This window comes from Callithrix jacchus, chromosome 7, assembly GCF_049354715.1.
Source record: "Callithrix jacchus isolate 240 chromosome 7, calJac240_pri, whole genome shotgun sequence".
In the NCBI taxonomy this organism is placed as follows: Eukaryota; Metazoa; Chordata; class Mammalia; order Primates; family Cebidae; genus Callithrix; species Callithrix jacchus.
In genome coordinates this window covers 7,764,904-7,779,099 of record NC_133508.1, presented here as the reverse complement: position 1 = coordinate 7,779,099, position 14,196 = coordinate 7,764,904, and the positions used below count along the sequence as shown (strand labels likewise).

General features: G+C 44.2%; 1 protein-coding gene and 1 long non-coding RNA gene across 3 annotated transcripts in view; one reads left to right on the top strand and one right to left on the bottom strand.

Annotated features, from left to right (window-relative positions):
- IL2RA (interleukin 2 receptor subunit alpha) overlaps positions 1 to 14,196 on the bottom strand; it is a 58,899-nt gene that overhangs the window by 10,997 nt on the left and 33,706 nt on the right. The window contains exons 1-3 of one of the 2 annotated variants that reach the window (XM_078329223.1): positions 12,561 to 13,018; positions 1,923 to 2,114; positions 368 to 478 (exon numbers count right to left, since the gene is read on the bottom strand). In XM_078329223.1, the coding sequence (XP_078185349.1) occupies positions 368 to 478; positions 1,923 to 2,114; positions 12,561 to 12,966 (709 nt within the window). In that variant the 5' untranslated portion in view covers positions 12,967 to 13,018. 2 annotated transcript variants of the gene reach the window in all.
- LOC144576865 (uncharacterized) overlaps positions 1 to 14,196 on the top strand; it is an 82,150-nt gene that overhangs the window by 43,588 nt on the left and 24,366 nt on the right. Inside the window, exon 2 of the long non-coding RNA XR_013519486.1 lies at positions 11,445 to 11,584. This is a non-coding gene — a long non-coding RNA (uncharacterized LOC144576865). The remainder of the gene's footprint in view (positions 1 to 11,444; positions 11,585 to 14,196) is intronic.

The following is a 14,196-nucleotide window of genomic DNA, read 5'->3' as shown; positions in this document are numbered from 1 at the left end:
TCCTTGAGGCCAGGGATCGTTGATGCATTCTTGATTGTGTCTTCTATCAGCAGGGCCTGGCACACAGACCCAACAGATGCTTGTAAGTTGAGTTGAATTTGGGTTGAATTCTATTTGGCCAGCTAGCAAACCAGAGAGTCAGCCCAGGCCTGGACTGGCTGCCATCAGATTGGCTTAAGTGGCTGAGCAAACAGCCTTTGAGCAGCCCTGCACCCGTTCTTGTCTGCAGTGATGTCCTGGGAGGAGGGAGCAGCATGCCTGTGTTTACAGAAGGCAGGGAGGACTTTCTTCCTTTGGGTACATGTCATCTACCTGCAAGAGAAGGAGGAGCTCGTAGGAGCGAGATGGAGGCAGGTTCATCTCTCACCTGGAAGGCTCGGTTGGTCCACCTGCTGCATCGGATTTGGGATTTCAGTGGGTTTTCTCTCTTCCTGCTGTTCAGGTTGAGGTGTCACTTGTTTTGTTGTGTTCCTAGGGGCTAGAAAATATGGATGGAATTATGCAGATGATTTCACAAATGCTTGAGAGAAAACACTGTTCATGGCCTGGCATGGTGGCTCATGCCTATAATTCCAGCACTTTGGGAGGCCAAGACAGGCCCGTCACAAGGTCAGGAGTTCAAGACCAGCCTGGCCAACATGGTGAAGCCCTGTCTGTACTAAAAGTACAAAAAAAAAAAAAATTAGCCAGATGAGGTGGCACAGGCCTGTAATCCCAACTACTCGGGAGGCCGAGGCAGGAGAATCACTTGAATTCAGGAGGCTCAGGTTGCAGTGAGCTGAGATCATGGCATCGTACGCCAGCCTGGGCCACAGTGTGAGACTGTCTCAAAAAAAACCCAAAAAACACTGTTCATGTATTCATTCACTTGAGAAGCACACCTGGCCAGTGCCCACGATGTGTCTGGTGGTGTCTGAGTGCCAAGCTTACAAAGACCAAAGCAGAGCACTCCCTCCCTCGGGTGGAGCCTGCTCACACCCCTCCCAGAACCGGCCGCTCAGTATTCATGTGCATATGGCAGTGCTCACGACATGTTTCTGAACCTGTGTATGTTACGTATGTTGTGTGTGTGTGTGTCCCACCAAAAGGGACCTGCTGCTTGCTGTCAATTGTCTCTGTGTCCTTTGACGGCAGCAGGAGTGCTCTCACTCCACAACGCACTGCTCCTTTGCGTCCTAAGGCTGTTCACAATGCTTAAAGTTAGAGATGCCGTCTTGATGCAATGACAAGGAAACTTCTAGAACAACCCTCTCTATCGTGAAGAGTTTGGCAAAGGAGTTGAGTTTGAATGCCTCAATGAAGGGAGGGTGATCAGAATGCCAGCTCAGGATAAAAGCGGGCATCTAGGGCAGGCGTGGTGGCTTACACCTGTAATCCCAGCACTTTGGGAGGCTGAAGCAGGAGGATTGCTTAAGCCCAAGAGTTCAAGAGTAGCCTGGGAAATGTGGTAAAACCCCATCTCTACCAAAAAATACAAAATATTAGCCAGGCATGGTGGTGTGCGCCTATAAGGCCCAGGCAGGAGAATCACTTGAGTCCAGGGGTTCAAGTCCAGCCTGGCCAACATGGTGAAACCCCGTCTCTACTAAAAATACAAAACTTAGCAAGGCATGGTGGGGCGTGCCTGTAGTCCCAGCTACTCAGGCAGCTGAGGCACGAGACTCACTGGAACCCGGGAGGTGGAGGTGGCGGTGAGCTCAGATTGTATCGCTGTACTCCAGCTGGGCAACAGACCCAGACTGTCTCAAAACTAGTAATAAAATTGTGTTTAGTGAATGACTATTTCAGGAACCACTGAGGTTAGTTATTCTGCAGACTGGACTGGCCCATTTGTGTCTGCAGGGCCGAGGGAGCAAAAGCCGGGCTCTGTCTCACTCTCTGCTGCACTTCGTTATGTCCGTACTCACAGAAGGAACACTTACAAGAGCGGATGCACTGACACTGGTTCTCCCAGGATGAGTGGCTAGAGCTTCCTGTACAGAGCATGTAGGGTGACCCGCTTTTTATTCTACGGAACCCCCTGCTGCATTCACAGTTCAACATCGTTCCCTCCTTGTAGGCCAACGCTTTGAACGTGGCGTATGTGATCCTTGGCGGGTCATCGTCACAGAGCTCTGCAAAGAAAAAGTGAAGCCTATTAGGCGCTCAGGAGGCCCCAGGCAAGTACTCACATATTTAATCCTGTAATGACTTAATCACCTATTTCTTCGCTTTATTTAAAAGATGTTATGCCCCACGTTCTGCTAGAAAGGAACTAAGGCTGCTGCGATTGTTCCTTAGAAGCCTCAGTATCAGAGCTGGCTCAAAAGTTCCTGACAAGCAAGCTCCTCTCCAAAGCAAACCTGATGAGTAGAAATTAATGAGGTTTTATTCTGCATATGCTTCGTGTCAAGCAAGTATGGAAAGAGAGGAGGGCCAAGAAATGTGGAGAAAGGAAGGGGCAAAGTTACATCTATTGAATTGAGGGACAAAATGTGTCTATGCGAAATACTTTTAGGATATATGAATTGTTCGACTTTCTATAATTAATGATTCTGTGCCATAATTTTGAGAAATATACAGAAAGTGCTTCACTGAAGAAATGTGTATTTCTCACCCACCTGCCCACTTCTGAGTTCACCAGATACCTTCTTATATTATGAAGACCCTACCCTCCCTCAGCCTGAAAAATGGACTCTGGTGTCTCACTAAGGACATCAGAAGTAATGGTCAAACATCAAACTGTGAAGGGGAAACATGGCACAGGTCTAATCAGAAAAATAATTCCACTGCATACTTGGCAACAAGTTCTCTGCTTCCAGAGATTCGATTTTGGGGGAAAATGTCACATGCTGGATAAAGGAAGTGGACGGGGAGATGGCAGGCACAGGAATAGGTGGGAAAGCAGGAGTCTGTCCAGGACCTCTCCATCGATGGAAGCCCACAAGGTGGCTGGTCAGGCTGTTGGCTGTACTCATGGCTGTGGTTTGGCTGGTTGTGTATTTAGTTGTTCAGGTTGAGTGAAGCTTCTCTGTGCCCTTGGACTCTGCTTAGCATCTTTCCTGTATCCTGGAAAACCATCCCCATCCTGACTCCCCTAAGAACTGAACGTAAGGAGGCTGGGTATAGTGGCTCATGCCTGTAATCCCAGACCTTTGGGAGGCCAGGGTGGTGGGTCACATGAGGTCAGGAGTTGGAAACCAGCTTGGCCATCATGGTGAAAACCACAGTCTCTACTAAAAATACAAAAAAGTAGCTGGGCATGGTGGCATGTGCCTGTGATCCCAGTTACTTGGGAGGCGGAGGCAGGAGAATCACTTGAACCCAGTAGGCAGAGGTTGCAGTGAGCCGAGATCATGCCACTGCACTCCAGCCTAGATGACACAGGGAGACTCTGTCTCAAAAAAAAAAGAACCAAAGGGAGGGAGAAATCAGACAGCTTGGACATCTCTAACCAACAAGGAACTAAGCAAAAGCAATTTGAATGGGCTTCATGGGCCAGAAATTACAGTGGAACAGGCAACATGAGCACTCAATAAATTTTGGTAATCCCATAAGGCAAGAGCGGCAGGCAGCGTGGTGGGAAGGGGAAAGATGCATTTCTAACTTCTGGCTCCAGCAGCTTACAAGCTACATAGTTTTATTGCTTTACTTCTCTAAGGCTCAGCTTCATGTTGTAATAATTATTTTAAGCCGGCACGGTGGCTCATGCCTGTAATCCCAGCGCTTTGGGGGCTGAGGAGGGCGAATCACCTGAGGTTGGGAGTTCGAGACCAGCCTGACCAACATGGAGAAATCCTGTTTCTACTAAAAATACAAAATCAGCTGGGCATGTGCCTGTAATACCAGCCACTCGGGAGGCTGAGGCAGGAGAATCACTTGAACCTGGGAGGTGGAGGTTGCGGTGAGCCGAGATTGTGCCATCACACTCCAGCCTGGGCAACAAGAGCAAAACTCTATCTCAAAAAACAAAACAAAACAAATAATCATTATTTTATTGACTTAATGATTACAGGAAATAATATACTAAGGTAACTTGCAGAAAGCCCAGAAAATAATAGGCATGGAATAGATGGTAGTTGCGTTCCTTTCCTTTTTCTCACTGTCCAGAAAAAGAGAATGGTAATTCAGATAGAGACTGGACTGAAGTTTACCTTAACCTCTAACTCCTGCCAAAGGAGAATCGTTTGAGCCTGGGAGGTGGAGGTTGCAGTGAGCTGAGCACCCCAGCCTGGGTTACAGAGTGAGTGAGACTCTGTCGCAAAATTAAAAAAAAACCAAAAAAAACTAGACCCCTAAAATGACCCAGATTTTGGAATTAGCACACTAGGAGTTTAAAACAATTGTAATAAGTATGCTCAGTGACTTAAAGCAGAGGTTGGTATGCTATGACCTGCAGACTTGCTGCCATTTATTTTTATAAATAAGGTTTTATTGGAAGAAAGACATACTCATTTATTTACATTGTGTCTATGGCTGCTTTTCTGTTGTAATGGCAGAGTTGAATAGTTACAGTGGAGATTATATGGCCAGGTAGCCTAAAATATTTATGCTCTGGCCCTTTCAGAAAAAAGATTGCCAAGTACTAATTTAAAGAAAAAATGGTTATAATGAGTGAAACAATAGAATAATCTCAGTATATAATGAAAACTATTAATTTGTTTTGAGATGGAGTCTTGCTCTGTTGCCCAGGCTGGAATGCAGTGGTGCAATCTTGGCTCACTGCAACCTCCCACCTCCCAGGTTCAAGTGATTTTTCAGCCTCAGCCTCTCAAGTAGCTTGGATTACAGGCACGTGCTACCACACATGGCTAATTTTTGTATTTTCAGTAGAGACGGGGTTTTGCCATGTTGACCAGGCTGGTCTCAAACTCCTGACCTCAGGTGATCTGCCTGCCTCGGCCTTCCAAAGTGCTGGGATTACAGGCACAAACCACTGTGCCCAGCCAATATTTTTTAAAATAAGAAAACTAAAAGCTACAGTATCTGAAATGAGCCCAGCCAGGGCTTGAAAGCAAACCCATAGAAATTATCCAAACTGATGTACACAAAAAATTTGGAAAAGAATAGATCTTTGTATCCTGTGAGACAATATCAAATGATCTAACCTATATTTAAGTGAATTCCCAAGGAGAGAAGAGAGAAAGAATGGAGCAGAAAAAATGTATGAAGAAATAATGGCCAAAATTTTTGGAAATTTGATGACAAATATTGACTTACAGATCCAGAGATCCAGATGTTCACTACACCAAGCAGGATACATACAAAGAAAAGCACATCTAGATATATCACAGCTAAACTGCTGAAGACCAAAGATAGTGAGAAAATCTTAAAAGCGGCCAGAGGGAAAGGACACATGCCAGGGGGACAATGATGAATAATGAGTGACTTCTCAACAGAAACTATGGAAGACAGAAAATAATGGCACTACATATTTAAAGTTTTAAAAGAAAAAACCCGTCAGCCTTGAATTCTACCTAGAGACAATATCCCTCAAAAATGAGAATGAATTTAGTGTATTTTCAGATAAAAGAAAGCTTAGAGAATTTGTTACGGCACATCTGCATTACGCTAAAGAAAAATTTTCAAGCAACAGAGAAATTACAGTAGCTAGAAATATAAATCTACAGGAAACGACGAAGAACACTAATAAATACTTAGATAAGTGAAAAGATCACCTTTTCTTTTTAATGTCTTTGAAAGTTTTTTTAAACAACTGTTTAAAACAAAAATAATAATATGGTACAATAGGTTCTATTGAACATGTAAATGTAAAATATACAGCAGTTCTAATATAAAAGTTAGGGAAGATGGAATTGTACTGTTTTAGGTTTTTTATGTCACGTAGAAAATGGTACAATATGAAGTAAGTAGATTGTGACAAGTTAAGAATGCGTACTGAATAGCCTAGAGAAACCACCAAATAATACTAGAAAGAGTGTAGCTGAAAAGAAAGCCAAATTTGTTTGGTTAGCCAAACTGAAGAGAGAAAAGGAAGAACAGAGTAATAAAAATAGAAATGGAACAACTGAGAAACAGAGAGCAAGAAGGTAGATTGAAGCCAACCCTATCAATAGTCACATTAAACATAAATGGACAAAAATTCGTACATTAAAAGACAGAAACTTTCAGACTGGATTAAACAGCAGAGCCCAACTATAAGCTGTCTTCAAGAGAACACACTTTAAATACAATAAAAATGATGGGTTGAGAAAAAAGGATAGAAAAAGATAGATGCTACAAAGATAAGGGCAAGAAAGCTGATATGGTTATATTAATAGCAGGAAGTAGATTTCAAGATAAGAAACATTATTCTCAGATAACATGATTGTTTACATAAAATTACTGAGGAATCTGCAAAATGACTACCAGAATTTAGCAAGGTTAGAATTTCAGTATATATATATAACTTGTAGTTAGTTCTATATACTAATCAACCAACTAGAAAATTATAACTTTAAAAACAATTGTATTTACAATTACATCAAAAAACATAAAAGGTTTATAAATAAGTCTACCAAAAACTTGTAATACCACTAAACTGAAAACTCTGAAATATTGCTGAGACATATTTAGAAAAAAACTATGCAAATGGAAAAATATACAAGGTTTATAGACTGGAAACTTTATTTAAAAAAATCCATTCACCTTAAATTGGTCAATTAATTCAAGGCAACTACAATTTAGAAATCCAACACTTTTTAGTAGAAATTGGCAAGTTATTTCTAAAATCCCCTTGGAAACGCAAAAGACCTAGAGTAGCTAGGACAGTCGTAAAAAGATGTGCACATTTGGAGGATTCGTGACATCTGATATTCAGGCTTTCTACAAAACTATGAAAATCAACGCAGCATAGTATTGGCATTAGGACAAGCAGTAATGAAACAGAACAGAAAGTCCTGAAATGAACTCATTCATGTTTCTTCAACTGATTTTTTTTTTTTTTTCACAAATAAATGTGCCAAGGAAATTCAATAAGAAAGGGAGAATCTTTTCAACAAATGCTTCTGGAACAAATGGATAAATGTATGAGCAAAAAAGAACCTCACCTGTTATGCGGGAATTAATTTTATTTTATATATAAGCACAAAGATCTATATACTAGATCTATACATTATAGATTTAACCATAAAAGGCAAAACTATACAGCTTTGAGAAGAGATAGAGGCAAATGGCTTTGCAAGGTGGAGACAGGCAAAGATTGCTTATAGAGGAGGCAAAAGCACTGAGTATAAAAGAAAAAATTGAACATGCCTCCTCATCCAGAGACATTAAGAAAATGAGAAGTAAATGATGGACTAAGAGAAAATATGTGCAATGTATATATTTGTCACAAATATTTGTGTCCAGAATATATAAAGAACAACAAAGCAACACTAAAAGGCAAATAGCCCAGTAAATGGGTAAAGATTTGAACAATCACTTCCCCAAAGAAGATATATGATTATCAATAAACACTTGAAAGAGTGCTCAATATCGGTTATCAATAAAATGTAAATGGAAAACCATGATGAGATAGCCCATTGGGGAAATGGAGGAAACGGATAAAAGACTGATACCCCAAATATTGGAGAGGAAGTAGAGCTACCGGAACTCTCTTACATGACTGGTGGCGGTGTAGGTAATGCAATTACTTTGGGACACTTATTTGAAAGTATTTTGGCTGGGCGTGGTGGCTCATGCCTGTAATCTCAGCACTTTAGGAGGCTGAGGTGGGTGGATCATTTGAGGTCAGGAGTTCGAGACCAGCCTGGTCAACACGGTGAAACTGTCTCTACTAAAAGTACAAAAATTAGCCAGGCATGGTGGTACATGCCGGTAGTCCCAGGTACCCTGGAGGCTGAGGCAGGAGAATTGCTTAAGCCTAGAGGCAGAGGTTGCAGTGAGCCGAGTTAGCGCCGCTGCACTCCAGCCTGGGTGACATAGTGAGACGGAGTTTCGCTCTTGTTACCCAGGCTGGAGTGCAGCGGCGCTAACTCGGCTCACTCCAACCTCTGCCTCCTGGGTTCAGGCAATTCTCTTGCCTCAGCCTCCCGAGTAGCTGGGATTACAGGCACACGCCACCGTGCCCAGCTAATTTTTTTGTATTTTTAGTAGAGATGGGGTTTCACCATGTTGACCAGGATGGTCTTGATCTCTTGACCTTGTGATCCGCCCGCCTCGGCCTCCCAAAGTGCTGGGATTACAGGCGTGAGCCACTGCACCCAGCCAAAAAAAAGTATTTTTATTGAAGTTAAATGTATACCTACCCCACAATTCAGCAGTTCTACTCCTAGGTATTTATCTAAGATGTGTCTACAGAAAGAGTTTCTTTTTTTTTTGAGGTGGAGTTTCACTCTTGTTGCTCAGGCTGGAGTGCAATGGCCCCATCTCGTCTCTCCGTGACCTCTGCTTCCCGGGTTCAAGCAATACTCTTGCCTCAGTCTCCCAAGTAGCTGGGATTACAGGCGCCTGCCACCACACCCAGCTAATGTTGTATTGTTAGTAGAGGCAGGGTTTCAACATGTTGGCTAGGATGGTCTTCTCTTGATCTCGTGATCCACCTGCCTCAGCTCCCAAAGTGGTGGGACTACAGGTGTGAGCCACTGTGCCCAGCCTACAGAAAGACTTCATAAAATATTTATTTAAAAAGAAAACTTCTTTCTTTTATTAAGCCCCTTCCATTCTAGGACATAGTAGCTTTATTAATAATAACCAACTCAATAATTCAAATACCCATCACTGGGAGAACAGACAAGTAGCTTACGATATAGTCACACTATAAAAACCACTCAAAAATAAAAACAAGGAACTGTTGATACCGGCAATATTAATACATCTCAAAAATGTTATGTTGAACAGAATAAGCTAGACACAAAATAGTACATACACTTTGCTTCCATTTATATGAAGTTCAAAAAGAGACAAAAGTTATATCCAGAGACAGAGGGTGGTTTCTCGTGGTAGGTGGGTATTCACCAGAAGGCAGAAGTAATCAGCACGTTTATGCAGCTGTACACATTTGTCAGAACTCATGAAATTGTATGCCTCAGATCTGTGCATTTCTTTCCAAGTAATTTTAGCTCAACAGAATCATGGAGAAGCATACTTAGCAACTATTTTGTAATTGTTCATTAGCACAAATAGCCAGGATTGACCTCAGACGCTTTTGGAATCTGAGCTCTCCATCACAAGCCAAGAACATTTCTAAACACATCAGTTTGAAAAGAAGCAGACAAATTGTCTTGGAGGCAATTTTGTGCCTTAGAAACGCTTTAATTCCATGATGGTGAGTTTTTCTAGGCGAGGTCAGGGACATTTTCAGAGTCATTATAAATTAGCCTAAGTGTCGGAAGAGGTCATGCAGGGACAAGGGGAAGTTTCAGAACTTCTTATTCTCACAGACTTTCTTTTCATAAAGAACCTTTCCTGGAATTTAGAAACATGACACCTCAGGTCTGTAGCTCAGTAACTACTGAAGAGCTTGGCTGTCCTTTTCCAGCCTTGGAAAGGCCTTGCCAGGGAGTTCCAAACGTCACCTGAAGGCAGCAGGAGGTGGAAGAGTGTGAGGGAAGGTGCCCTGAAGGGCTGCTCTTTTTCAAGCTAATGGGAATAAATTTGGGATACTTCTTAGCCCTTCTCACCATAGTGTTATAAAAGCAGCAACGGAACAACATCCAAAAAAAGAATAAAAAAATGTGTCTAAAAGTCTTGTACAGAATAACAAAGGGGGTTCCGTTTACATAACTCCAAAATGTTAAAATCATCTTTCCCTATATGATCATTCTTTTATTTATTATTATTATTATTATTTTTGAGATGGAGTCTCACTCTTGTCGCCCAGGCTGGAGTGCAGGGGTGCAATCTTGGCTCACCACAACCTCTGCCTCCTGGGTTCAAACGCTTCTCCTGCCTCAGCCTCCTGAGTAGCTGGGATTACAGGCATGTGCCACCACACCTGGCTAATTTTTATACTTTTAGTAGAGACGGGGTTTCGCCGTGTTGGCCAGGCTTGTCTCAAACTCCTGATCTTAGGTTATCCAGCCACCTCGGCCTCCCAAAGTGCTGGGATTACAGGCTTGAGCCACTGTGCCTGCCCCATTCTTTTATTTTTTAAGATGGCATACAACTGCCTCATTCTCTAGATTTTCTCACTAACAATGCTAAAAATTACTTCTCAAAATTCAGCTAGCAAGGCCTTTTCTCTGCCTTCACATTTCCTCCTGTCTTTCCAGGCCCACTTCCTGCTTCTCCCAGTGGGTCTGCCCAACATAAACCATTATTTCCTCGAATATTTTCCAATTCCCAGCTCTACGCATTCCCCCAGCTCACACCACAAGGGGCCTGGGAGCTTGGGAGGCAGACAGAATTTTCCTTAGAAGCTGAGAAAAGGTAATGAACAAATTTCCACCTTAAGAACAGCAAAAAAAAAAAAAAAAAAAAAAAAAAGGTGAGAAAGGGAATCTTTTTCTCCCTGTAATTTTAAAGTATGGGCACAATTCTGGATGTAGACATCATCTTCTTTTCTGAGAGCATTTGAAGTGTCTGGTGCCTACAGACTGTGGGAAAATTTGAGATGATCAATTTGGGAGTTGGGGGCATGGGGTGGTAAACGCTCAAGGATTGGAAGTTGGGGCTTCCCACCCCACTCTAGGGTGTCACCCAAAGGGGTTGGCACAGGCTGAGAAGCAGTGGAGTCCCTGTCTACCCTGCCCAGCACCAGGCAGCTGAGTGGTAGTTAGTATGCTAGGACTAGCCCAGAAACTTGAATGGCATCCTGAGAGAGCAAGGGGTCCCTCGCCCCCCCACTCCAGGGGCTTTCTGTTTGCTTCACGGTCTTGCCTGGGTCGCTCTGTGACAGCAGGGATGGAGAGTTGGGGCCTGCCTTCATGGCAGCAGGCCAAGTTCTAGGTGGCTTCCCAAAGCCACATTCAGTTTGGACGGAGCTGGTCTTGCACATGGTTTCCGTGGAGCTGGATTTTCTCTGTTGCACGCGTGCCTAGTATCTGTCTCTCCCTTTGTTCCTGAGTGGTGGGCCCCACATGGGGCTCTGAGCAGGCTGTATCCCTATTCTGGCAATGGACATACTCTGGACACTGTTAAGGTGAGAGGAAAAAAAAAAAAAAAAAAAAGAAATCAGGGCTCCCAGGAGGAGAATCCTGAACCACAGGCTCTGCGGCGCTGTGGCCTTCCTCTTTAGTTTTTGTGCCTTTTATGTGGGCAGAGGGGAAAAGAGACAGTCAGCAGTTATCATGAATCCTGAAAATGCTGAGGGCCTTGGCCTGGGACACGCACAAGACAGAGTCAAACAGAGCACTCCTGATGTTGAGAGTGTTTCATCGTAACGCTGGATTTTGCTGGAGATGCTCATTAAACAGACACGGGCAGAATCCACCTGTTCCTCATCCCTTTCCACCTCACTTCGTCATTGTTGCTGAAATGCACGCTCACGGGTGTATCTTTTCTTGTGGATTTGTCGCCTCCAGGAATTCCGAATGCAGTTGAAAGGCAACACCCCTTGGGAGCTTTTGCTTTGTCTGGCTGAGACCTTGGCAATCACAAGTGACAGTGATGGAGAGCCAGCTCCTCTGGACTGCATCCATCACAGAACAGGTCTGGGAGAATGGTAGGTACGAATGAATGGCCCTGGAAATGCTTCTCTTTCCACTGTGAGGTTTCCCATTCAATGGATTGCTAAAGATTCAACTTCTCGGCCGGGGGCAGTGGCTCACGCCTGTAATCCCAGCACTTTGGGAGGCCAAGGCGGGTGGATCACGAGGTCAAGAGATCGAGACCATCCTGGTCAACATGGTGAAACCCCGTCTCTACTAAACATACAAAAAATTAGCTGGGCATGGTGGCGCGTGCCTGTAATCCCAGCTACTCAGGAGGCTGAGGCAGGAGAATTGCCTGAACCCAGGAGGTGGAGGTTGCGGTGAGCCGAGATCACGCTTTGCACTCCAGCCTGGGTAACAAAAGCGAAACTCCGTCTCAAAAAAAAAAAAAAAAAAAAAAGATTCAACTTCTCTGTCTCTTCGTGTGCCTACTAGAAAGGGAAAGACCAGCCATTTGTCGTCCTGCCGCCACACATGACCAGAACGACCTAGCGCAGGGCAAACAGTGACAGATATAGGGATTCAAGCCAGGTTTTCTGACTCCGAGACACCTGCTCTCTCCTTTCGAGTGTTACACTCTGCTCTCAATCACTTGTCACTCTTCCCAGAGAAACAAATGCGCAGCCTCATGTCTTGGATTTCAAATAAAAGATGAGGAACTTGGTGAAATGAGGTGGTCTTTGCCTTCCGCGTCACTATCTGCTCCTCCTGGCAAGAGGCCTTATCATTTGTTGCCACTGAGCTTAAGTGAAAACAGAACAAAGCAAACGAACAAGAGGCTCCCTTCACAGTAAAGAAGAACACAGCCCGGGCGCCGGATAACCAGCCCTCTTTATCTGATTTGGCCTCATACCCACAGCTCCACTCCCCTAGTCTGAAAGCTGCCCCTTTAATTTTTACCACTTCATTATTAGAATTGGAGTAGAACCAAAATTCATTTTGCCCTGAGCTACTTTTACGTCCCTTGAGTTAACCAGAAATACCCACCTGGAAGGAGACGTGGGAGACAGTGATTTGAGTAGAGAGCGGACGCCACTGCTGAGGAAGAAGGACATCCTGGCTGGCTGCTCTGGAGCCGGCAGGACGGATGCCAAGGTGGTTCCCAGCAGCGTGTGTGCAGACCGCCCCCCACCCTACCCCCTGCCTGGGATCTTGCGGATTGGAATTTGACAGGGCAGGTGTGGATGTGGAGGCTATTTCTTTTTTCTTTTCTTTCTTTCTTTTTTTTTTTTTTTTTTTTTTGTGGGACAGAGTCTTGCTCTGTCACACAGGCTGGAGTGCAGTGACAGGATCTCAGCTCGCTCCAACCTCTGCCTCCTGGGTTCAAGCAGTTCTCTGCCTCAGCCTCCTGAGTAGCTGGGACTACAGATGCCTGACACCATGTCTGGCTCATATTTGTATATTTAGTAGAGACGGCGGTTTCACCATATTGGTCAGGCTGGTCTTGAACTCCTGACCTCAGGATCCACCTGCCTCGGCCTCCTGAAGTGCTGAGATTACAAGTGTGGGCCACCACACCAGGCCCATTGAGGCTGTTTCTAACAAGCTCCCACATGATGCTGGGACTGCAGATCCACAGACCACACTTGGGGTAGGGAGAGTCTCCAGCGAGCAAAGCCGCAGCTGCTGTCAGTCCCCTCTCTACCTGCTCCCTCGGTGAGGTCAGGACGCCCATGCCTCCACTGTGCAGTGAGCGCTGCTGAATTTGCATCCCCAGCTGCTTGTGCCCAGATGCTTTCTCACTCAGCATCTAACAGTCAATAAAACGTCATTGGCTGGAGGAAAGGTGAGTGGGTGAGAAACGTTTGTGGGTTGAGTAATTTTTTTGTCACTCTGATGTTCAAAGTGAGAGATAAGTCACCTGGCCCCTGCAGCCCATGTGAGCAACATGAAAGATAAAGGGAAAAATGGGCTTCTAAAGGATGTGGACTGAGACTGAGATGAGATTCTTTGCTCCGTGGATGAATCAAGGTCAAACTGTTTTAGCTCAGCCAGCACTGGGTAAAAGGCTTCATCCCTCTTCTCTTCCCTATCCATATATCAGAGCTTTAAGCTCTACTTTTACCCAGTGAAGATTACAATAATGCACAAAGCACAGGAAACTTCTAGATGATGATTCACTAAGCTTTACAAGGGACACAGGTGTGCATCAAAAGCTTGGGCCACTAGGTAAAGAGGGATCTGGTTCTTGCTCTAACATGGTTCATCTTCTATATCAGAATCAGATAGATTCTGGGTGCCAGAGACCCAAATCTTCCTCATATTCCACTCACTGGCTCCCTGTGGTCCCTTCTCATTTCAGATGCTCTGTCTGTAATATGAAATGAAAAGAACTCCCCCTAGATAAATTTCACAATCCCTTAGACTCATTGGCCCCCAGAAGAAATCCCTATGGGAGACTGGAAAGAGGATGTTGGAGCCAGAGGGTATATTTGATAGTTAGGTGAAGTTTACTGTTTAATAAGAACTCCAAAGATACGCCTAATCAAAGGTTGTCTCTCGCTTTCTTGGGAAACCCAAAGAAGCAGTTTAGGCCTTATAGACAGTAAGTGGTTTGGGTGCAAAATAAAATACTGTAAAACATGTTGAAAATCCCTTTTAACGGTATCATAGAATCTGAGAA